Source organism: Dermochelys coriacea, chromosome 2, assembly GCF_009764565.3.
Source record: "Dermochelys coriacea isolate rDerCor1 chromosome 2, rDerCor1.pri.v4, whole genome shotgun sequence".
In the NCBI taxonomy this organism is placed as follows: domain Eukaryota; kingdom Metazoa; phylum Chordata; order Testudines; family Dermochelyidae; genus Dermochelys; species Dermochelys coriacea.
In genome coordinates this window covers 160,859,386-160,883,333 of record NC_050069.1, presented here as the reverse complement: position 1 = coordinate 160,883,333, position 23,948 = coordinate 160,859,386, and the positions used below count along the sequence as shown (strand labels likewise).

General features: G+C 38.3%; 1 protein-coding gene across 5 annotated transcripts in view; it reads right to left on the bottom strand.

The window, feature by feature from the left end:
* The window catches only part of EPB41L4B (erythrocyte membrane protein band 4.1 like 4B), a 255,127-nt gene that overhangs the window by 139,532 nt on the left and 91,647 nt on the right, over nt 1-23,948 (bottom strand). For all 5 annotated transcript variants that reach the window (XM_038392440.2, XM_038392441.2, XM_043508596.1 and 2 more), the window contains exons 3-6: nt 12,692-12,734; nt 10,299-10,377; nt 7,010-7,054; nt 3,895-3,947 (exon numbers count right to left, since the gene is read on the bottom strand). In XM_038392440.2, the coding sequence (XP_038248368.1) occupies nt 3,895-3,947; nt 7,010-7,054; nt 10,299-10,377; nt 12,692-12,734 (220 nt within the window). The remainder of the gene's footprint in view (nt 1-3,894; nt 3,948-7,009; nt 7,055-10,298; nt 10,378-12,691; nt 12,735-23,948) is intronic.

Sequence of the window (23,948 nt, the reverse complement as noted above, 5' to 3'; positions counted from 1 at the left end):
CTAGAAACTCTGTAGGAAAGTTTAGGTCACAGATTCAGAATTCTAAACACATGAAATGCTGCTACTTCTTGCATTTAAGGGATTTCCAGAGGAATATAATTTCAGTTCAAAACAGATCAAATGCACTACTTTTACATACAAGGTTACTCTGCATTTTCCTTTAATTGAAACATATTTTTTTCCATCACTAAGTAGTGTCTCCCATGATTGCATATTTCTTCCCCTATTGTATATATGGAAATGTAAAGATACAGTAGCTAGTGTCAAGAAATTGATTATAGCATTTTCTAAACTCCCAATACTATCATAATATTCATGTCTGTAGTATACATTTGGGAAGAGATTTTTTTTGAAGGCATAGATTGAGGCTGGTATTGATCCTGCAAGGTGCTGAATACCCTTAAATTGAGCTAAGAACCCTACTGAATTGAGCCCCTACCTCCTATACACTGGTGAGAAATTTCCCACGTGGTTCCATGAATGTCTGACCTATACAAATAATTTGCAATTTAACTGCTTCCATACTGTTTAACATATATGCAGCAAACATGCATCCCCAGTGCTAGCACATACAAATGACACATGCCTACATATGTGCTAATGTTGGTGCTTTAATGGGTATTTTTAGTAAAAGTGATGGACAGGTTATGGCCAGTAAACAAAAATTCATGGCCTGTGACCTGTCCATGATTTTTACTATAGGCCCTAACTAAAATTTGGGTTGGAGGACCAGGGGTGCTCTGGGGAAGGGAGGGAGGGGGCAATCTGGGGGCACCGTGGGTGCTGAGGGGGATCGCATGGGACTCCTGCTGTTGTGGGGGAGGAGGTGGGTGGTGGTGTGCAGCCTGGGACCCCTGCTGGCACCGGAGGCTGTGTGCGCATTCGGGGAGTGCCATGCAGCCTGGGACCCATGCTGGGGGGATGGGGGGGGAAGGGAGGCGGCCGTGCAGGATCCCCACTGGTGCTGGGGGTTGTGACCCGGAACCCCTGCTGCTTGAGCAGGAACCATAGCCAATGGGAGCTGCGGGGGCAGCGCCTGTGGCTGTGAGCACCATACACAGCCCTCTGGCCCCTCAGCCTAGGAGCTGCAGGGATATGCCGGTGGAAGCTGGGGAGCCCCTCTTCCCCCCAGATAAGCACTGCCCTGCACCCCAACCCCCTGCCCCAGCCCTGAGCAATCTCCTACACACCCAAACTTCTGCTGCTGGCCCAGGGGCTGCCCAGCTCAGGTAGCCCCTGAATCAGCACGGGCTGCTGCAGAAGTCACGGAAAGTCACAGAATCCGTGACTTCTGTGACAGACACGCAGCCTTATTTATAATGCATCTGTGATCCTGCTGCTATGAACAACGAAGGAATTAAGAAAGTCAGTTCCGTTGAAGAAAATCTACTATCGCTTCATGTGAACATTACACATAAAAGTTGCAGAAATACAGAATAGAAAGACTATTTACATGGAAAAATAGTCTTTTTGAAGATAAAAAATTATAATGATTTATTTTAAGTGATCAAGGATACCCAGATTATCCGACAATTACATTTATGACCAAAAATATTTAATTTATGACCAAATTTTAGGGTTCCTAAAATATTAAATATAATGAGATCCATTGATCTTCATCTAAAATGAAGCCATCATTATCACGTGTACATTTTTTGTTCAACAGTATTTTCCAATGTGAATTACAACAGTAAAACATATACACAAGTTTTCAGAGACATTTGACAACTCTTGCTGCCATTTTGTGTCTGAGAGAACTCAGAAGCCTCTGACATAGATGCTGATCAGGATAAATCAGCAGTCAGTTTTGTACATTTAGCTTCCCTGGCCGGTTCAACAGAAAGCAAATTTGTTGACATTTGAGGCATAGTCCCAGGCCCATATCTTTTCACTGGAGGTTCGGGGTGAGGATGGCTTACTTTGGAGCTTGTTCTTTTTTATATACATATTGTAATCTAAAAATTACATACCTGCATTCTAACATGTGTTAATAGGCAAATTATAAAAAATAAATACATAAAAAAATGCACCAACTGGTGGATGCATTTTAAAATGAGGTAGCTACCCAGATGTCTTTGAAAAGTGTACAATTATTTCACGTGTAGAGACACTACTGTCTCTTTAATGTAGAACGAAAAATAAATTTGTAATAGGATTTTATAATGTGATAATGCAAACAGACAATTTTGAGATATTTAAAATACAGTAGATAGAGTTCACTTGTTGGTTTCAATTAATAGTCAGAAACTCAGCTGGTTAAGTGAATTGTGTCAGAGTGACCTTAAATATAGTTTAACGCATTGTACCAATTATTTTAGACGAAATAAAACCAAACTTTAAATACTATATAAAAAGAGGAAGTTGCAATACAGGAGAATTCTAAAGCAGCTACAAAAGCACGAATAGATGCTTCTCTCCAGATCTTTCTTTACAAAAGTAAATTTTACATCTCAAAGATGACAGAAAATGCCAGTTCTTAAGGCAGTTAGTTGAAACAATGTAATAATTAATCTAATAGAACAATATTATTCAAAAACCAGCCATACTGGTGAAGTAAAAATAGTCTTGGTTAAGAGAAAGAAACTGGCTCTCATTTAAAATGATTAACACACCAATTCCTACGTAACCTGCCCTTTTATCATCCTGCTCACCCTTAAAAAAGCCGCAATAAAAGATGCATTTAAATTTAGGGTGAAGTTTAAAGTACTGAGGAGGGAATAATCATTTAACAGTTCTTTAAACTCCTCTGCTTATTTACAAGTCTCCAATATCAATATAAAAAAGAAATATACAAGAAATGATCCAAAAATTGTAATTCTAATATCTGCAGACAGACAGAATTCAATATTACAGTGCCAATATATGACATTATTTTAGAGAAAACTATTATAAGTACCTCCAAATAGAGAAAAATTAATTGAATCAAAGAAAAAAATGCCATCACCATTTATAAATACTTTGCTTTGACATACAGTTTTTAAAATATTGGTTTTGATACCCGATAATAAAAATTTCTTCTATGATACTGGTAATGCCGTAAATGGATGACCTGCTCTATTCCTTTTCTTAGTAGAGATATAATTCTCCATATCTTTGATTATCGGAACTGTAGATATGTCAAGCTGTTCTATGAACCGTTCTCCTGGTCTAAAATTGGGATGAAGTTACTGGTGCTTGTGATATTCTAGAGTCTCCACAGACAAAAATGAGTGCATAACAATTTGAAGCTAATATGGGCTCTGGATTTTAACCTGGAAGGTCCATGTTGAGAGAGTAAAGAAGCAACATGAATGAAAAGAAAAGGGAGTAAAGAATTCCTTTATCATCTTTGTGTACACAGACAGTATGAACAAAACTGTGCAATGTGCATCGCAATTTCACGGGAAATGATACTACTTTTGCCTGGTCTTGTCTTCCCTGAATTTTGTTCCTAATTCTAGGTTGAATTGAAACCAAAATTTCATAGTCAATCTAATCCAAAACCACTAATTGGTCCCTATCATTGAATCTGGGCCATAAATTCCTCCCAAAACACTCAATTGGAAGGATCCAAAGCCCATTGTATTAATGGAAAGACTCCTTTTGACCTCAATGGACTTTGAACCATGCCCAATATTAGGCCTAGGCTCACTCAAGCCATGGAACAGAATTTCAAAACAATGAACTTTAACTGAGTTTCATTACAAAAGTTTCACAAATGTCTGATTGTAAGTCAGAGATTCTAAAACTCAGCAAATTTATGACACTTACTAACCACAAAAAAATAACTGCCACTTAAACAATGTATTGTCAGTTAGTGCCTATTCATGACAAAAAGGAGAAATATGTGAAGAAATTGTTAGTCAACTTTTTAAAATAAAAGTTTATGCAAATTATTTCTAAATAGTCACATACCTTGAAGACATAGAGCTGCTAGTTCCACAGCAGTATCATACGGACATTTCAGTCTTTAAAGAGACAAAATAAACAATAAAAATATGCACATTTCTTAAATTATACTTTATATAAGCTCTTTCTCCAGAAAAAACTAAAAGAATTCTTCAACAGTCTAACTGAAAATAAAATATTAACTCCAAAGTATCAGGTAAATTGCACGATATTGAGATCATTCAAATACTAATACTGTAGAACTGATCAATTAAATTGTTTTTAAATTGTTCACTTTATTAATATAACTTCATAAGCAAAGTTTTATGAATGAAACAACATTCATTCATACTACTGGTTACCCCAATAACTGGCTAATTGAGTTTCACTTTCAATCGAATTGCTGCTTAAAGCGCTGAAACTTACACTGTTTCAACATTGTAACTTCTGCTCACTGTTTGTCATTCATTATACTTGTCTATATTGTAACTTCTGTTCACTGTTTGCCATTCCTTACATTTGTCCATAATGTAACAAACTCCATTTTAACTTGTCCCAAACTCCATTTTAAAATGCTCGCTCCATTTTGTAAAAGCTTGCTGCAACCTTCATTTTTGCAAAACCCTGCTGTAATCTTATTAGTTTAGTTTAGATGTGTGAATGAGGTATGTATGGATGATGGAATCAACCTCCAGCTCCAGCCTGTCCTGATGAAATAAAGTGTAAACACCCAACGGATGCAGACAACAGCCCTGACAAAGTAAGAGGAGTCCATCCTCAAAAGAAAAGAACAAAAGTACAATTGAAGAAACATCAAAGCCAGGTCCTAGGCTGAAAGTCATGGTCTGCAATTGATGGGTGATCAATCACACCGAATCCAGAGGCAGCGTGACACAGCAAGACCTATGGACTTCGGATTCAAACTAAAGCTTACAGAAAGGATGGGTGAGATGGAAGACTTTGAAGGGTAACATTCTGCTGCTAATGTGGAAGGGCATCAGTGCATGCCCAACAGAGACCCAGCTCTTCCTTGTGCCCGGCTTTCCTGGCCAGTTGGCCGCCACAAGTTATGAACACAAGCCACATTCAGGACTAGTAACTATACAGCAGCTGCAGAACCTGTGTGTGTGTATGAACGAATGAACGCACGCGTGAATGAATGTGAAACTGAATTAAATGCTATAGCTATAACTGACTGCCTACTACGATTCTTTTTGTATTCACAATACATGTGACATTTTGTCTTATCCCCTTTAATAAGATCCTGCTGGTTTTTATTTTATTGGTATAACAACATTTCTATTTAAATAAGCTTAGTTTACAAGTTAGTAATTAAGGTAATTATTTCTTAGTTTAGTAATTTCTCATTAATACTGAAAACACGATACGCTCAACTATAAATCATGTTTAAACTAATACTGAAAACATTAACCCAGAAGAAGAAAATAGGTGGTACTCCTACAATGGATTCTAGGATTAAATATTTTTATTTACAAAACTTTTAAAGTAAATATATCTATCTATAATTTATCTATCTACCTCACAAATGCACAATTACATTTGTAAAAAGAATGAGGCTGCAAAAAACATTTTTTACAAGTCTCTTAAGTAAGAAGTGTTGACACTATTATTGAGTGTTTTTTCCACTCCCTTGCATCTGTCATACTGACAAGAATGGCAAGCTCCCATTACATTTTAAATAATCATACAGATCAAGACATTCTTTGCCCTAATTATTCACAGAGTATAATCGTTTTCCCATTTGTATGTGCCACTTGTTCTTTTGTGTAATAAATAATAAACTTCTCGTTAAGACTGAAAGCTTCTAATATCCTAAAACACACAATATTTACTGTACTTTAGCTATTTATTAACCAAATCTTTTTCATGCTCTTCTAGGTCTGAAGAAACGTCAATTTTAAGAGGATTGTGTCCTCTGTGTAAGAATTATTTCTCTAACCAAATGAAGTATGAGGTTTTTCTTCTGGAACTTGCTACTTGGAAATTAAAATTATGTATACTCTCGCTCTCCTTTTTAAACATACACAACACAATGTCCAGTTTCACCACCATATATTGTTCAAATTAGGAGCTCTCAGGGCTTTTCAGTTTCTTTTAAGGGTCTTATTTTGACTATTTCTCATTTCAATTTCAAATCTGATATTGACAAATGTGTAAGATAACAGGATACCTAATAAGAAAAGGAGTACTTGTGGCACCTTAGAGACTAACAAATTTATTTGAGCATAAGCTTTCGTGAGCTACAGCTCACTTCATCGGATGCATTCGGTGGAAAATACAGTGGGGAGATTTATATACACACACACAGAAAACATGAAACAATGGGTTTTATCATACACACTGTAAGGAGAGTGATCACTTAAGATGAGCCATCACCTCCTGCTGGTGATGGCTCATCTTAAGTGAACACTCTCCTTACAGTGTGTATGATAAAACCCATTGTTTCATGTTCTCTGTGTGTGTGTATATAAATCTCCCCACTGTATTTTCCACCGAATGCATCCGATGAAGTGAGCTGTAGCTCACGAAAGCTTATGCTCAAATAAATTTGTTAGTCTCTAAGGTGCCACAAGTACTCCTTTTCTTTTTGCGAATACAGACTAACACGGCTGCTACTCTGAAACCTGTCAGGATACCTAATATGATTCATATACGTTTTTTTTATTTTAATCACGTTGTACGAGTGCATTTTAAATTTTGAATATTTAAGAATGGCTACATGCAGCATAATGCTCACTTACAATTAAATCTGTAATGCACAAATAGCCTTTAAGGATAATTGAATTGTTAAAGCTTGACACAGAAAGCTCTGCATAATATTGCATGCATAGATATATTTCTACCACCTTGTGACCAAATGAAAAAGTTCTTATTCCACTAGATTTTATTAATTTGGTTATGATTAATCTATGTGTATACATTTCTGTATTCTAATGGAAAAAGAAAAATGTACAAGAGAACACTGGATCAGTAAATGCAATTTACAATTCCTTATATACATCTTTGAACAACAGAAAGGATCAGAAAGAGCTTATGGGCTTAAAGTAATACTTTTAACCCTTAAAGTGGTGCTCTGTTACTTACACTTTAAGCAAGGTTACAGCAACAAAAATGTACTTACTTTCCTGAAAGAATGTCTTGTCGGAGCTGTAATACAAACAGGTACCTAACAAATACATAAAATAAATAAATAAATAAATATAAACAATCAAATGCATACAGAGTCATCTTTTCAGCCCTCATCTCTTTGTCAAGAGTATGTGCTTAGTCAAGACATTTTCATAAACTGATTTTGTAAGTTACATGAGCTTTCAGGATAAATAATAGGGCACTGCATACACTTGGGAGATGCTAAGTACCCTTAACTCTTATTGAAGTCAGTGGGAGTTCAGAACATTCTACACCTTGGAGGATTGCTCAGCATATTGCAGGATGAAGTCGTAAAGCTGCATTTCAGGAACCCATCCTTGTTTAAGACAGCACTGAAAGCATGTAATCAGCTTTGAGCATGAAGCTTTAATTCTACTGAAGCCCACACTTAAGTGCTGTCCTGAACTGCAGCCTAAATGAGCTATGAAGTCTAAAGGCAATTATGGCTTTATTTTAAAAATTAAAAGAGCTTTGAATGAGAGAAGAACAAAGATTCCATGATGAGTGGAGATAGAAACTAAACAGGTAGGAATATCTTTGGTTCTTACATGGCCCTCATTGCTGTAGTGTCTAGGGCTATGTCTATCCTGTAACGCAAGCCGTGCTTGAGCTCGAGCTCAAGGATAACCGATCAAGCCTTTTGCAAAGCAAGCTGCTTTCTGGTAATGTGTAGGGTGGGCAGTGAAGTTTTCCCTCAGTGCAACATGATTCTAGGGCTAGAGCGGCCACATTTTGGGGGAAAGGGGCGGGTGCTAGGTACTCTGCGATTTGGTTACATTGACTAGGGTCTGCACCCTGTAGTGTGGACATCAGAGCCCTAGGTTCAAGCACGAGTTAGAAAGGTCTTAACGTAGGGTTAAAATACAATGTAGACACTCAAGCCCAGAGTTCCCTAACACAAGTCAGTTGACTCAAGACCCACTAACCCTGAACTTACACTGCAGTGTAAACATACCTTACATGCCTCACAATCTTTAATTGTAAATAAACGCCCTAACTCAGAGATCCTCATTTTGCAGATGGGGATGTGGAGGCACAGAGAGATCAAATGACTGCCCAAGGCCACACAGGGAGTCTGTGGTGGAGCAGGTAACTGAATCTGCATCTCCCAGACTAATGCCCTATCCACTTGCCACTCTTTCCTAAACCTGAGGATTCCTTTGTTTTATTTTTTATTAAAACAAAGGTTTGTGGATTGGGAAAAATCACAACCACCTTGCTGCCTGGGGCATCTCACCTGGCTTTTCCTGCTCCCACCCCACCCAGCAATCTCACACTGAGGGCTAGTAGCGCATCTGGTGTAGATGCTCTATGCTGACAGGCGAGAGCTCTCCCATCGATATAATAAATCCACCTCCATGAGAGGTGGTAGCTAAGTTGGCAGGAGATGCTATCCCACTGATATAGTGCTGTCTACACCAGCACTTAGGTCAGAGTAACTTACGTTGCTCAGGGGCTGGCTTATTCACACCCCCAAGTGAAGTAAGTTATACTGACATGAGTCGTAGTGTAGACCAAACCAAAATGCTCCTGCCTTGGATCTTCTGGAGCAGGGTATCCCTCTTTGAGGTTAGGGGATGACAGGGGCTACCCCCCCAGCCTCTTCTGCCCCCATACCCACTGAGGGGTGAGTTAAGAGGTGAATGAAATGACAGACATCTGGGCTCAAAGCAGCATGATACATGTCTCCAATCTTCAAAAAGAAGAGCGTAGCAAACGTCTCTATTTTCTCTACTGGCACTGAAGGACATGTTAGGAACAGAATAGGAAGGATCAGGCACTGTGAGTCACCAGCACCTTGTGACGAACAAACTAATTTTTCACATTCATATGTTTGGGAGATTGTGAGCTGACCTTTCAATATTTAGAAGACTGAATCAGTTCAAAACAGACAGGGGAACAGGAACCAAAGGCACGTTTAGGAGGCTTTTCTGTGCCCTATGCAACAGAAAAGCTCATGGAAAAAAGAGTAGTGGTCAGATTTTTACACATGCCTAACTTACATACACAGCTGATACCTGGGTTGCCACTTACATGTCAGTATTTGTATATGTAAAATTAATTGTGCACCACCACAGAAATCTGGCTTAGAAAATCTGTCCCTACTATTTGCTCCAGAATTTTAAAACAACATGAATGCTGGTAAATTTGGGGGGAATATCCAGGCAATACCACCACTTTGTTAGCCCGAGGAATATTACAACTCTCTCCATACCTGACTCGCTGTTATTTCCTTTTTGTGTGCAAGCCTACTATTGCACCTCAATTTCTGGTATCCCACTTCAAGCAGCAAAATACATTCTTCAAAAGAAACAACCCATTGTTATTCTGACTAAAACTAATGAAGCCCTGTAGACAAAAATGCCAGCAGATGCCTTCCTTGGTGCATTAAATTTTAAGAAATGTCATCACTTCCCCATAAAAGTGTTAACTGTGACCATATTTTTTACAGCCTCAAAAGGCATCTGCTAAAATATCTATACAGGACAAAGATCTAGTGTAATTTCTTCTTCAATTAGCTCATTTTGTTACCACTATAAATCTTCCCCCCATCCCCTGCACTGAATTTGCACCTGCTGTCCTGGTCTCTTACCTAACTCTACAGAATGCTGGGAAATGCAACCTAGCCAGAGTGCAGGGTCATTAAAAAAATTAGAATGACAAAGGGTGTATATCTATTCTAAAATGTCTTTTATATATCATCCTACATAATGTAACTATGAATCTTCTCATTACACATGCAGATGTCTAATCCTTTTAGGAATCCTACTGAACTCTTGAACTCAATTATATCAGTGGCAGTGAGTTCCATAGGTTAATTATGGACTGTATGAAAAAGTGTGGCCTTTTATCAGTTTATTGCTATTGCAGTAATTGGTAATGTATATTAAGGCTTCTATGGAAGTTTCAAAGTAAGTCCTCCTTCTCCAAGTTTAACTCCTACCCACCCAGTCACGGCTCCCTTTCAAGAGTCACAAAACCTAAAACACATGGAGAGTTGGAGGGAAATACCACCGACCCATCTGCCTCTCCATCCAAAAGCACCTGAGAGGCCAAAGCGATAGGTTTGGGCAAAAAGTGGAAAGGAGGGTATGGCCCTTAGACTGTCATAAAACACCAACTAGAAGATTGAACGTGATGCCTATTCTACCAAGGAAGCACATATAACCCACATTCCTCTCTCCCCCACAGTTTAATCCCCAAATACCTTTTACACCCCATTGTCAGACATCAGTTTAGCAATAAAAATTATTTCCTACCTTGTAAACTCCTCGTGAAGGTTGTTCGGTTCTGATGAGTAATATTTAATTCGAAAATGCAAAGTGTACGGAGGTCCAACTGTATATACAAAGATTCAAAACAGAAGAAGTTTACACAGGTATGGTGATCCCATAGAGCAAGAAAAATGTAACACAAAATAATTATATTTTAAAGTGTCCTCATCACAGTAACATTTGACTTGTGTCTTAAATTAAAAATACTTACAACACGAAATAATTATGTGCCTGTTGTGGGCATTTTAGTGTGCTACCACAGCCAATATAATAAGTAATTAAGCAATGACTCATTTGTCAAGCAAATCTTTGTCCAAAAAGATGTGCCTTGCACTGTGCTGGGAATGTTGGAAAAATTCAAGCTCTGATGGACATGAGAGAGTAACCTCCCCACCTTAGTTCTCAAGCTAAAAAGGTTCAGCAAATACACCTTTGCTGATTTGGGCTATCATAGTGCATGTCTGGCTAAAGTACATCTTCCAGAAAGGCATCCAGTCTTCGTTTGAAGACATTAAGAAATGGAGAATCCACCACCTCTCTATCTAGGTGCTTATATGACGACAATCACCACTGTAGTTTCTGAATGCCTATTGATCACTCAATTTACTAGGTAGATGGGCAGCCAAAAGCTGCACTAGTTGAAGCTTTAAAGTTGTCTTCAAGAGTAACCCCAAGAAAAAGTGTTTCAGAAGTCAAAACCACAGGTGACAAAGTTTGCCTGTGAGATCTACCTCCTCAAGGCACTGCCTCTTAACACTAGCCGCTGCTGGTGGAAAAATAAAGCCATATGCACCATTGTCCAAAGACAATCGAGGACCCAAACTTCTCCACAAATGCAAACCACTTTGGCAAGGAAAGGACATATTGTGAGGAGAGATGGAGCTATTACACCCCAACAAGTTGTTTCCCCACTGCCTTCTCTAATATGGGTCTGAGCCAGCTTGTTCTCATACAATCCCCTAACTGGGCCAGACACCGTGAAAGCAATGAAACTAAATCTGTTAAAAATGCCTTGTGCAGAAAATATTTGATTCTTCCCTCTAGAATCATTTTGCCTTTTCCTTGGCATATCAGAGAATAAGCACTTGCTGATCATGTATCCAAGTACAGAGAAGCAGGTTGAGATGTCATGAAAAGGTGAGGTCAAATCAAGCACCAGAGCTATCAATGGCAATGGACCCTAAATTTCTTCACAATCTACCCTATTAGCCTCAGACACACAAGAAGTGGTAAGAGTGAAAGCATAGTGCCTTGCAGGCCTTGCATGAAAGGGCCACTCAAAGTGGGTGAGCGGCTCCCTCTGAGACCCTTGAGAATGGAAAGAACAGAGATCACTAAAGAAAAACCTGTGTCCACTCCTTGCAGATCTTGCAAGGTCAGTAGCATCTTGTGATCAGCCATACCTACAGTAATTGCTAGATCTCTCAAAATCAACATGGACACCTGGCCTATGTCCATTGCTAGCAGACACTTATTGCCCAAGGATACTATTGCTGTCTATATATCATACCCAGGCCTGACTCCAGATTAATAGGGATCCATGAAGTTGGAGAAACCACATGAACATAGATGTTTCAAGGGACAGTTTATTGAGCCAGGGTTGAATCACAGTTTAAGGTTGGTTAGCATCTTTACCCTCTCCCAAAGGAAAGAGTTTACAATCCCTGTCAGTAATGGTCTCAGGACTGCCTCTCTTGGCATCCTATGACATGAGTCCAGCTCACAAAAATCCAGACATATCCAGGAACTATGTACATTAAACCAGGTGAAAGTACACCAGTGAAGATGCAAAGGGAGGCAGCAGAGGCTACCTGGACACGAAACTCAAAGGACTTCTGCAGCTTCCAACAGGAACTGCCAACCCTCAGGTCCCTCCTGCCACCGTTCTCTCTTTTTCCGGCCAATTTCCCCATCTAATTTAGGGGTCACAAGAAAGGGGAGTTGTTCTTCCTACTCTCCCCCATGCCTCCAACTACTATTAACAGGCAGCTAGGAGAAATCACATACGCTTTTCTAAGCTGATATTTGTCTGCTGAATCTATTAGCAGCAACCTAAGCTGATGCTTGCTCCCCAGCCCTGGTTTATGACAAAGTACCTCCAGGCAGGAGGAAAGGACTTTTGGCATCAACAACAGTGGTAAATAAAAATCATATTTAAAGGGGAGAATTGAAGATTGGTGCATTACTCATTGGTCCATTACCGTTGCTTTTATACAAAAAGGTTTAGCCAGGCAGCCAACCATTAACCTGAATCCATTGTCTGAGAAATATTCACTATATTACAGAAACATTTGAAGCCTCACAATCATCTTCACAAATACTCTAAACTGAACTCTTAGGGGAGGAATAAAATAAACTTGTGGACCGATGTTACTTACTTTTTATTTGCTTCTTAATTGGTTTAGAATGGTCCAGCCAGTGCTAAAAAAAGAAAACCTGTGTTTAAAAGTAATTCATTTTCAAGATTTTACTGGTATTTTACTAATAGAGCACAAATTCATTTAAAGGAATGGGTCTCTGCTCTGAAAAGCAAAGACTTCCATATATATCTGGTAATCTTTTATAGCTATTTTTACTAGAAAATGTTTATCTGAACACACACAGAGAGCTCAGGTGTTCATCTTATCAGTAAAACTGGACCTTAAAAGTTAAACACACCCATGGGAGCTTCCTCCTTGTGAGGCACAACCCAATTAGGAGTGAAAAGCTGTAAAAACAAACATACAATTACAGTGGGATGTAGGGAATGAAGGTTTTCCTCAAACTCTGGGCCCAATGCTTTAACCCAGTGCTTTTACTCATGATCCTCTGAAGCCAGCTGATTGTCTGGTCCAATCCCACTCATATGGCTCCCTCCACTTCTCTGTATTTCTCCACCCACACTGTGGTTCTCTCAAGCTCAGATCTAAGGCGTGGTCCACCCTTAAAACTTTTGCTGGTATAGCAATGTCAATTAGGAGTGTGATTATTTAAAAAAACAAAATAAAACAAAAAACCCCAACATTTTATACCGGAAGAAGCCCTAATGGAAAAGAAGTTATACTGGCAAAAAAGTGCCTTTGCTGGTATAGCTTATTTTGTTCTGGGAACCGGTATGAGCTACACCAAAAAAAGCACTTGAGCCAATATAAGCTCTGTCTACACAAGGACAGTCTGCTTTACTGGCAAACCTTTTCCAGTGCAGACTAATCCTAAGTTTTATACTGTGCCTGTACAGAGCCCAGCATGAATCATCATGCCCGAATGAGGCATCTGGGTGTGTTTCCAAAATATAAATATTAAATTATGAGAACTTGTCGAGATAGTCCCCTCATTAAATTACAGACAATAATTTGGGCCACCTTACCATAAGAGAAATTCTCTTCCCATTTTTTGCTGTTTATTTAAAAACGTATAAAATAAACTAATAAGACCAGTAAGTTTGGAGCAGCAACATTCAGAAAAAGAAGCCTATTCCTTTTGCTTGCTTTTCTTGTTGGGGCATTTCCGCTCTATATTAAGCAAAAGCAGAATCAGAGTGAATACTTGGTATTCAACAGATTCTCCTCTGCTTTTGCTAAATGCACGCGAAAATAATTAATAAAATAGCAAAACCACAGTTTTACTATGAAAAAAGAAAAGGAGTACTTGTGGCACCTTAGAGACTAACAAATTTATTAGAGCATAAGCTTTCGTGAGCTACAGCTCACTTCATCGGATGCATTTTACTATGGATGCCTTAATTGAAGGCAAAATTTATGCAACAGCTAATTGTAAAAAGTGTATTTTAAAAGTTTGCCAACCCATAATCCAAATAGCAAATAAATTCCCTGCAGAATAAAAAAGAAATAGAACAATTATTCTAAATGTGCTTTTAGTTGCGCAGAGCTCGCCTGGACTCCCTTGGGAGAAGTTACCAAGGAAGCTACCTCCTTACAAATTTGAGAATCACCACCATACTGAAAATAAAATGTTATAATTTTTATACAAATATATTACATAGCTATAAATTAATATACACAAAATCAATTATTTATCTCTAATCCAGCAAATATACATTCACAAGAAATCAGCTAGTAATCATTTTAAGTTTCTGAGAAGAAACAAAATTATTCAAGCTTTGCTCTTTTGTTTGAAATTATGCAATTAGAACTTTTGGTTTTTTTTTCTTCTAGAGAAGAGGAATATTTTACTTCAATGAACACATTAGTCAGCAAATTATATCCCCAGCTATATTTATGGAAGCATTATCCACATTTATCAGTATTGTCATTTCAAGTTAAATACAGGATGAACGTACAATTCCACTTTCTTAAGTACTTCTAATATACAAGTTCAGTTCTATGACTGTTTGGAGTTCATCTGGACTAAAAAAGCGTATATCGAAGCCTGTACAAAAATTTAAGACAATTTACTGTTACACATACCCTAACATGGAATACGACTCTTCAGCGTTTGATTTCTAAACTAAAAAGTAAAAAAAAAATCCATCTTTTCACTTTTTTATTCACCTTCCAAATGTGCTGAGAAAGCTGCAGTACTCTTTTTTGAATTATCTTCATTGTGCGTACAGTAATTCCTCACTTAACGTCCTCCCGCTTAACGTTGTTTCAAAGTTACGTTGCTGCTCAATTAGGGAACATGCTCACTTAAAATTCTGCAATGCTCCCTTATAACGTCATTTGGTTGCCTGCTCTGTACATTGCATGTAAGATTTTGTGGAAAAGCAACGACTTTACAAGAGAGCATTGCACTGCGTCTCCACTCCTCCCTTGCCCTCCCAGAAAGTCCTAAGTACTGCCAAACAGCTGTTTGGCAGCACTTAGGACTTTCTGGGGGTGGGGAAGGAGCAGGGATGTGGCGTGCTCTGGAGAGGAGACAGAGTGGGGCTGGGAAGAAGTGGGCCTGGAGCATCCCCCAGTAAAGTTGGCACCTGTTCTTCTCCAGGTAAGCTGCCACTGCTGCTGCGAAGGTGCTTCCTAGTCTCCTTGCCTGCAGTGGGCTGTGCCTGTGTGGGGTAAGCCAAGGGCATTTTCCAACCACAATACTGTACAGTATATAATGCCTTTTGTCTGCCCCAAAAAAATGTCCTTGGAACCTAACCCCCTGCATTTACATTAAATCTTATGGGAAAATTGGATTTGTTTAACATCGTTTCACTTAAAGTTGCATTTTTCAGGAACATAACCACAACGTTAAGTGAGGAGTTACTGTATTGTAAATGATTAACACGATTTAGAATGTCTGCACGTGGTATTATGCTAAACATCCATAACACTGCAAATTACCAATTCATCTGTCAAGTATACATAATTTTACAAAAACTAGCAATTTTTAAGAAATGTTTAAGAATCTAATAAGTAGCAAAATAGGCCATTACATGAGATTCTAGCCTAAACAGTTAATGTACATTTGTAACCATTCGTTCCTTCTACATATACAGAACAGTCATAAATGTAGGATTCTCCAGGGGACAACAAACAGCAAGCACTGGGCATCATTTTACACTCACTCCTTTGAGAAGCAAACTTAGATGCATGAGGGGTCCATTATACCATTATTCAGCACTGGCCAAAATAGGGGGCGAGTGTAGCCTTTGTAGATTCATGAACGGCTATCAACTTAACCCCAGCTGTTTTGGACAGCTTCTGAAAAAACTGGGCTAAAGTCTGCCATAGTCAGCGTCTGGATGTTTCTCCACAGTAGTGTTAGTCTTCTTACAGGCCCTCTGAACTCAAGTAATAGCCTGTATCACCCCACTCCTCCCTATAAGCTGCAGTTGTCTGGATGGCTGAGGTGGCCAGGAACACTGAAAGTGTGTCAAGAAAAAACAACATAGGCATCTGCTGCCATAAAAGCTGAGAGCACACCAGCTTAGAAGCCAGACTTTCATATGCCGATGGAATGCAGACCCTAGCCTCTAAGCAAAAAATCAGATGCTCTTATTATTGACAGTCAGCCAGACGAATGGCTTAAAAACGGAAGTGAAGACTTCATGGCATCCTTACCAAGAACCAAAATTTACTTGGCTATGTTACAAGCTATTCACTGGAACCCATACTATCCCTGACTAAGAATATGAACACAAAAGTATGAATTCCAGAAGTCTTAGTATAAAGCTGCCTGGAGTTGGGGGACTCCACAAGAACTCTTTTTGATAACTTCTGCAGAGGGTCTGCCTCCTTTGAAAAGCTGGAGCTCAGGCTAATGGACTTCAGGTTGTGAGGGTCCAAGCGCATCAAGGAGCCACTGCTTAGAAGGGGTCCTTTGAGGACGATACAGGAGTAGAAATTTGGTAGTGCTCTTTTCCTACCACACTACAGTCCACTACTCCAATTTGGACCCTGAGCAAGTTATTAGTGCCCTTGAAAGGTAAGGAAGATTAATCTTAATTCAGTTATGAAATTTATTTTTCTACATGAAGTTCAATAATAATTTTTATATTTTTATACGTAGAATGTTGAAGGCAAAGAAAAATGGCTACCTGCATTTTGACAGTTATTTGAGACATTATCACTGTCTTGATGTCTTTTATTAGTCTTCATCAAGGTGTGTGTCATATGGCAGTAACCATGGTAGGCCTGATTCACCACTGCATTACACTGGTGTAAAACTGGAGCAATGTAATGGACATCACCAACTGAGAATGTTTGCAATGGAGTTACACTTGGTTTCTATACCAGTGTAACAATGGTGAATCAGGCCCAATGTTTTTAGTTTTTAAGGACCTGGCTGGAATTAATAGCAATATTATTTCCAAGGTCATTGCAGAAATGAAATCATTATTATACCAGATCATTTACACTGGCGAGAAAACTTGCTAGATTTTGTTTGAAGGACATATTTATTAAACAGAATGTTAGATTAATCCCAAATGATTTCTATTTTTGTCCTCTTTGTTTCACAAAACTGATGCAAAAATGAATTAGGACAATTTCCAGTTACTTCTCTGTTTATTTTATCGCTTTCTATCTCCTTGAAGAAAAATACTGTAATTCCTCAATAATGGTAACAGCCAATATTTTCCCAGAATAGAACAGCCATATAAGATAAGAGATGCATTTATGTCAAGATACAGCCAACAAACTGTACCTACTGAAACACTCCAAGGATGACTGCAACTGCCAACTGAAGACTGAAGTTGGTACAACTGCACCAGCATGCCTCTTAAGCAATACAGGCTGACAAATACACCACACACCTGTGCTTTGAAAACTCCATTGGCTCCCCATTTGCTTCACAAGAGAATTCAAAGTCCTGGTCTTGAGCTACAAAGCCCTCAAAGGTGACCTGCAAAGGAAAAAAATTGGGTTTGACCCTTTTTTGTTACTTGTTTTGCTGCTTTATTATGCATAAAGAAGACCTGAAAAATGTTTTGTCCCTGCTTGTTTTCAACCTTCAGAATGTCCTGAATGGCAAGTCTGGTTTTGCTGGAAGACTTATTGGAAGTGTCAGGAGATACCATCTACAAACTCTCTCAGCCGTTAACTGGTGGGGGGCACTGAATCACTGTCAAATACATTTTCTTCCTAAGGTTTGTTAAGCGTTAACATGAACAAAAAGCAAAGAGCTTTAAATCAACAGTATGAACCAATAACACTTCCCTCTCAATAAGGTTTTGTTTGAGTGGTATCTCTGGTATCCTAATCCTACCAGTTCTTCCAAGATAGACAAGATCTGAATTTCTAAGGTAAAAACACAAGCAAGGAAAATACCAAAATCATTTTTCAAGGCAAAAAATATCCAATGAAAACACCGTCATGCCTTCTTTATACAGTATAAAGTTTTAAAAAAGAAATAAGAGCACAAACCCTTTTTCTTCTCTTCTGAAGGTCACCTTTAATAATAATTAGGGTACTGAACAGAACTGGGGCCGCATTGTCATATGGACTTTACAAATATATAAGTGAGTGATTACTACACTCCCAAAAATTTACATAGATTAGAATCTGGTTTCCTTATGGTACAAATCATATTCTATAACCTCACCAAGACAGCTACATTCCATATGGATGATGCAGCTGCACAGATCCAGAGAAGAGATATTAGATCCTATTTGTCAGAAAGGTAAGATTAGATCAGAACAGAGTCTTGGGCTCAAACACAAGACATACTTGTTTTAAGAAAGTTTTAACCCAACTGTAAACCACCAGTGTTTACATACTCAGACTATATGTGGATGTTTCACGTAATGAGTATGCTCCACTCTACACAGGACAGATTGACTTATCCATATTTATTTTATAAGTCTGCAACATGTGTTAGAATACTAAGATCTGGATTGGGTTGTAATAATTTTCTATCCAAAAAGTTTTAAAAATTTGGAGAAATGAGAAGATGTGTAGTAGATGAAGTGAGGTTTGAAATACAGAGTACTAAAACTTCTGCATAGAAGGCAAGTTTGAACTGAGAGTGGTGATCTATAATAGCAGGGGATTCTCTAACAGCAAGTGCTAGTACAAAGTAAGATGATAGGTCCCATTAATGTATATTTTAGCTAAGGGATTACAATATGATAAGAGGTAATTGAATGAATTTAGGGCAGAATCCAGACCTTTCAAAGTACAAAATAAACAATTCCACTCCACCTGGTTAACTTCCTGTCAACATCCAGTGGAAACACTGCAGTGGAAAGAGAAGTTATGAGATTTATCATCATTATGTTACACATGGCTCTAACGTCTGTTGACCAAATATTTTAAGACAGGAAGCTTTACTAAGAGAAATCTAAGGGATTGGGTTTTGCCTTTTTGCAATGAAATGTTAGGATGTTGTGGGGAAAATAAGCAAGATAGTAAGGGAAGAATATCTGTGAAGTTTCAGTAAAAGTATCACCATTGCGCCTGTGACTGAAGGTGGTATGTCAGATTTGCCCATTTCACTGAACAATACTGTTTATATTTGAATGCTGTAAAATAGTCTATTGAGAATCTATCAACACTGGAGTTTCTCTTAACATTTTCACTACCATTTATTCTTCATCCTACAGAAAGAATGAACTAGCATAGTATGAACACACGTATCACCTCTTCTCAACTGCCAAGGATGGAAAAACAGCCTTCCTCGCTTCATCTTAGACATGTTGCCAATATTGCTGTGTAGTGATAAAATATTCATTTCTTTGTATTTGCTAAGAATAATGTATTGGTTTATATGGACAATATAAGATTTATGATGTCCTTAAGTATTCGTTTCCATGTGTTTAAGAACCTGGGTTGGGTAAACATGATTGGCAAACAATTGACTAGTCAATTGACCGCCTATATTTGAACACAGTCAATTATTGTCAAAAATTCCAGTAAGAATGTCCTGATGGAAGTGGCAGCTTACCTTTTTGATTGTATTATGGCTCCATTCTTTCAGTTTTTAGAACGTTATTTCACTGTGTCTTGCATTTTTCTGAGCTAAAATAACTCAGTTAAGTTTTTATATTATATATATTTATTATTAATTTATAATATTTATATTGTATATATATATATATAAAAATTAGTTTTTTATAATTAGGTATAAGTATCTATCTAAGGCTAAGCCTTTTGCAGAGCACAGAGACTTAGGGCGTGTCTTCATTACTATCAATACAGTGGCGCTGATTCAGCGCATCTGGTGAAGATACATTATATTGATGGGAGAGTGCTCTTCCATTGACATAATTACTCCACCCCAATGGAGGACACAGTGCGATGCAGACACTGCTTTAAGTCGAGGTGTTAAGGTACGTCGCTCGGGGGTGGCTTTTTCACACCCCTGAGCGACTTAACTTATCTCGACTTAAGCGGTACCGTAGACAAGGCCTTACTCTTTTTTGTTACTTACTGTTCTAATGAATTAATGGTTTAGCAAATTTTATCATTTTTTACATTTGACAATATTTGACTGGTAAATTGACCATTATTTTTGATTCAGTCAACTGTCAAAAGCTACTGGAAGTCAACTTCTATATTCCCCTTAGTATAGGAATTCTCAAATCTTTTCATAGTGCTGGCCACTTTTTAATAGAGACTATCTCCCTGCTCATTCATGATCTTTTAACATTCTTCTGGCAACTGCGGCTATTGATCACATGGAAAAATGAAGTTAGGAAAATATTTAACATTTTTAGCTTTCTTATAATGAGAAAGTGGCTCATTTAGTGGCTGTAAACAAGGAGCAAAGTTAGCACTATATAATCAAATAGTTGCCAATGGACTACCAGCAAAACCACCAAAATGTATCCCCAAAGAGGAAACCCCGAGTAGAAGGGTAGTGAATCCCTTATCCCACAGGGAGGAGTTGTGAGAAAAGGGAAGGAGGACACCAATGGGAAAATTTCTCCAGTGCGGCTAGGGACTCCTTGGCACATCTTGCTGGCTCAGGGGAAATTGGCAACCTGAAGCCTTGGAACAACAGTGAGCTGGAGCTGAACCTGCCTGATGTCCGGGTAAAGCCCCCACTTCCAGCCAAGACTCCCCAACCCTCCACCACAAAAACCCAAACAAACGAGGAGTACTTGTGACACCTTAGAGACTAAGAAATTTATTTGCGCATAAGCTTTTGTGGACTAAAATCCACTTTATCGGATGCATGTAGTGGAAAATGTAGTAGGAAGATATATATACATAGAGAACATGAAAAAATGGGTGTTGGCATACCAACTGTAACTAGACCAATTAGTTAAGTTGGGCTTTTATCAGCAGGAGAAAAAAAATACCTTTTGTAGTGATAACTCACTCAGGCCCCCTTCTCTTCACCCTCAACACATACACATCACCAGCACTCCAGTCACCCTCAGTCCAATCTCATTAGAGAAAGGCAGGAAATGGTTTTCCCGCCTTGGGAATCTGATTTCCCTCCCCCCCCATTCTGCATCAGGACAAAATTGAGACCTTCCAAATGTTTTGTTTTGTTTCTTTGAGAGAGAGACACACTGACTGACTCTCTCACTTACCCCAGAATAGCCAATAGCGTGTTTGCTAGGGCAACTCTCTGGGATGTGGGAGACCCAGCTTTAAGTCCCTACTCTGAATCAGGCAGACTAAGGACTTGAACCTGGGACTCCAACCTCCTAGGCGTGCACCTTGACCATCAAGCTATTCTAGGGTGGGTATCTCTCTGGTTATGAACAAAAATATCATCCAAGACCTGACAAACAGTTTCCACAAAAATTTTTATTGAAATTGGTAGGTTTCTGCAAAAAGTTTTGGGTTTTACAAATTGGTGTTTTCCAAACAAAAAACATTTAATTGAAAAATCCCTGACCAGCTCTAAACCTCCCACCTAGACTCCCCCAGCAAAACGGTCTACTCTTCTAATTTGCCACAATAAGATCTCCAGCAACCAAATCCAAACTTTATTTTACTAGGAGTTCATAAATACTCAAATTAAGCTTATATGGCCTAAAATAAATGTGCACAAAATGGAGCATGTGATACTTCAAACATCAATTTTTTAAACCAATTAAGTTTGGGAACTACTGTTCTGGAAATCTGAAAAACAGGAGGGTTCTATCACTTGAGCTGAAGATCTCATTTATTGGTCACTTACAGAAAGACCCTGATTTTCTTCCTAACTAGCAGCCAGCCAACAGACTAATAGAAACATATAATGCCAGATCTGGTGCCCTCTGAAATTAAAGGCAGAAAGATCTCAGTGACATCAAAGAAAGCAGGATTAGGTCCATAACTCCCACTGAAATCACTTGGCCATAAACTATCTACAACACAAACTGTTAAAAGCTTTACTTAATTTGAACTTATTTGCTTCAAAAGGTAGCCAGTGTACATGCTTTCCAGGACATTTAACAGCATGGAAAGTTTGAAAAGCTCATAACAAGCTGTTCCTTAGCAAGGGGAAGACAAGGAAACAAAGTTGATCTTTCAGATCAGGGTAACTTTTTCTTCAAATAACCTGTAAATCCTGAACCATTTGATTAATTCAATTTTCTTGTTTACATTCTTGGTAATTTTTCCAAGCAATAGTGATAAGAAGGACTAAAATAAGGTTTTTTTTTTTTGTTTTTGTTTTTTGTTTTTTTATAAAGAGAAGCTGATTAAACCTTAACTAGCAAAAAGGTTACTGTTTCTTCATAATACATGAGTGTTTTCTAAGGATTATTTTAAGGTTTGCTTTTTTATTTAAAAAGTGTTACTTAAGTGTTCAGACATCTTTGGGGATGAGCACTAAAAACAAACATATGAATCTTATACTTATTTTATTAATTGTTATGCCATCTAAGGTTATTATTCTATAATATTTCATATAAAAATGCTAACCAAAGTGCTGTGAGTGTTGTTCACCATTAAAATACAGGAATGAACCACAATTACAAAATTACAATATAAAACCCAAACTTGAAAGTAACACACTTATACTTCTGTCATTCTCATATAACACCTAAATATTTTACACTGAAAACAGCACAAAAAAGGGGGGGGGACTGGCTATTCATATGGAATTCCTTTAATATGTACCACATGCTACTATCTGATCTAAATGACAGAGCTTCACAGATGTAAGTTTGAGTCAAGTTTCTGCTAAGCAGAATTAAAGGATTAAGGCATCAGGTGGAGTTTTGTCCATAAAACATAGCTTCCCCTAAAGCAGGCGATCTCAAACTGGGGGGTTACGAGTTTATTACATGGGGGGTCGTGAGCTGTCAGCCTCCACCTCAAACCCCGTTTTGCCTCCAGCATTTATAATGGTGTTAAATATATAAAAAATATTTTTAATTTATAAGGGGAGGGGGAGGAGTCACACTCAGAGGCTTGCTATTTTAAACGGGTCAGCAGTACAAAAGTTTGAGAACCATTGCCCTAAAGCATGTTGCTGCAAGCTGAATCTGAACCAGGAAAACCATACTGAAGAACTGTGTGAAACAGACAGGCTTCCTCCCCTTACTCCCCCTGCAGTTACTCCACATCTCAAAAGGAAAAGAAAATTGTGCACAATAATTTGCCCACTGTAGCACATTAGACTTTTTGTTGTGCTGGTGACTGGCTGATGCCACTCCAGATCAACTTCAATAATAAACAACGACCTTTAATTTCTAGGCATCCATGGCTGCAGGCTTCTGGCATCTTCACAAAATTAAGCTAAACAATTTACAATAAATAGGCAACATGCCTGATTAAATCCCAGAGTGGGAAGAGACTGAAAAATTTCCAGCAATGCATGCCACACATAGGAGAAAATCTTGACCCTAATCATGTTGGGTACTTTGTTTTTATGTATTTAAAAGGGGTGTGGGTGAGAGAGAGAGAGAGAGAGAGAGAGAGAGAGAGAAAGAGAAAGAGAGAATGAAGTAGTATTTCTTAGTCATAGGTCTTCAGAAGTTAGGAGCCTGCTTCTCCACCACCTCTCAAGATTGTACTATGGTATTATCATAAGCCCTTCAGGTAAACAGCCCATATTCCTTCTAAAAGATTAAAGACGACTATGGACTAGAACAGCTCTGGGAATTTTTAATGTGTTGAAGCCTTTCATGTATAGTTCACTGGTAAAATCCAGCCCTAGGCAGAGGTAACAAAGTAGTTATTCATGAGACACATGATGAGTAGCTACATGAAGCCAGCCAATTACCTCAGTCTAGTTTTTAGTTAATGGGTGTCCATATCACCATTGCAATTAGCCTCAGCACTGAGGGAAAGGAGACATTTATTATTTGTATTACAATAGCAC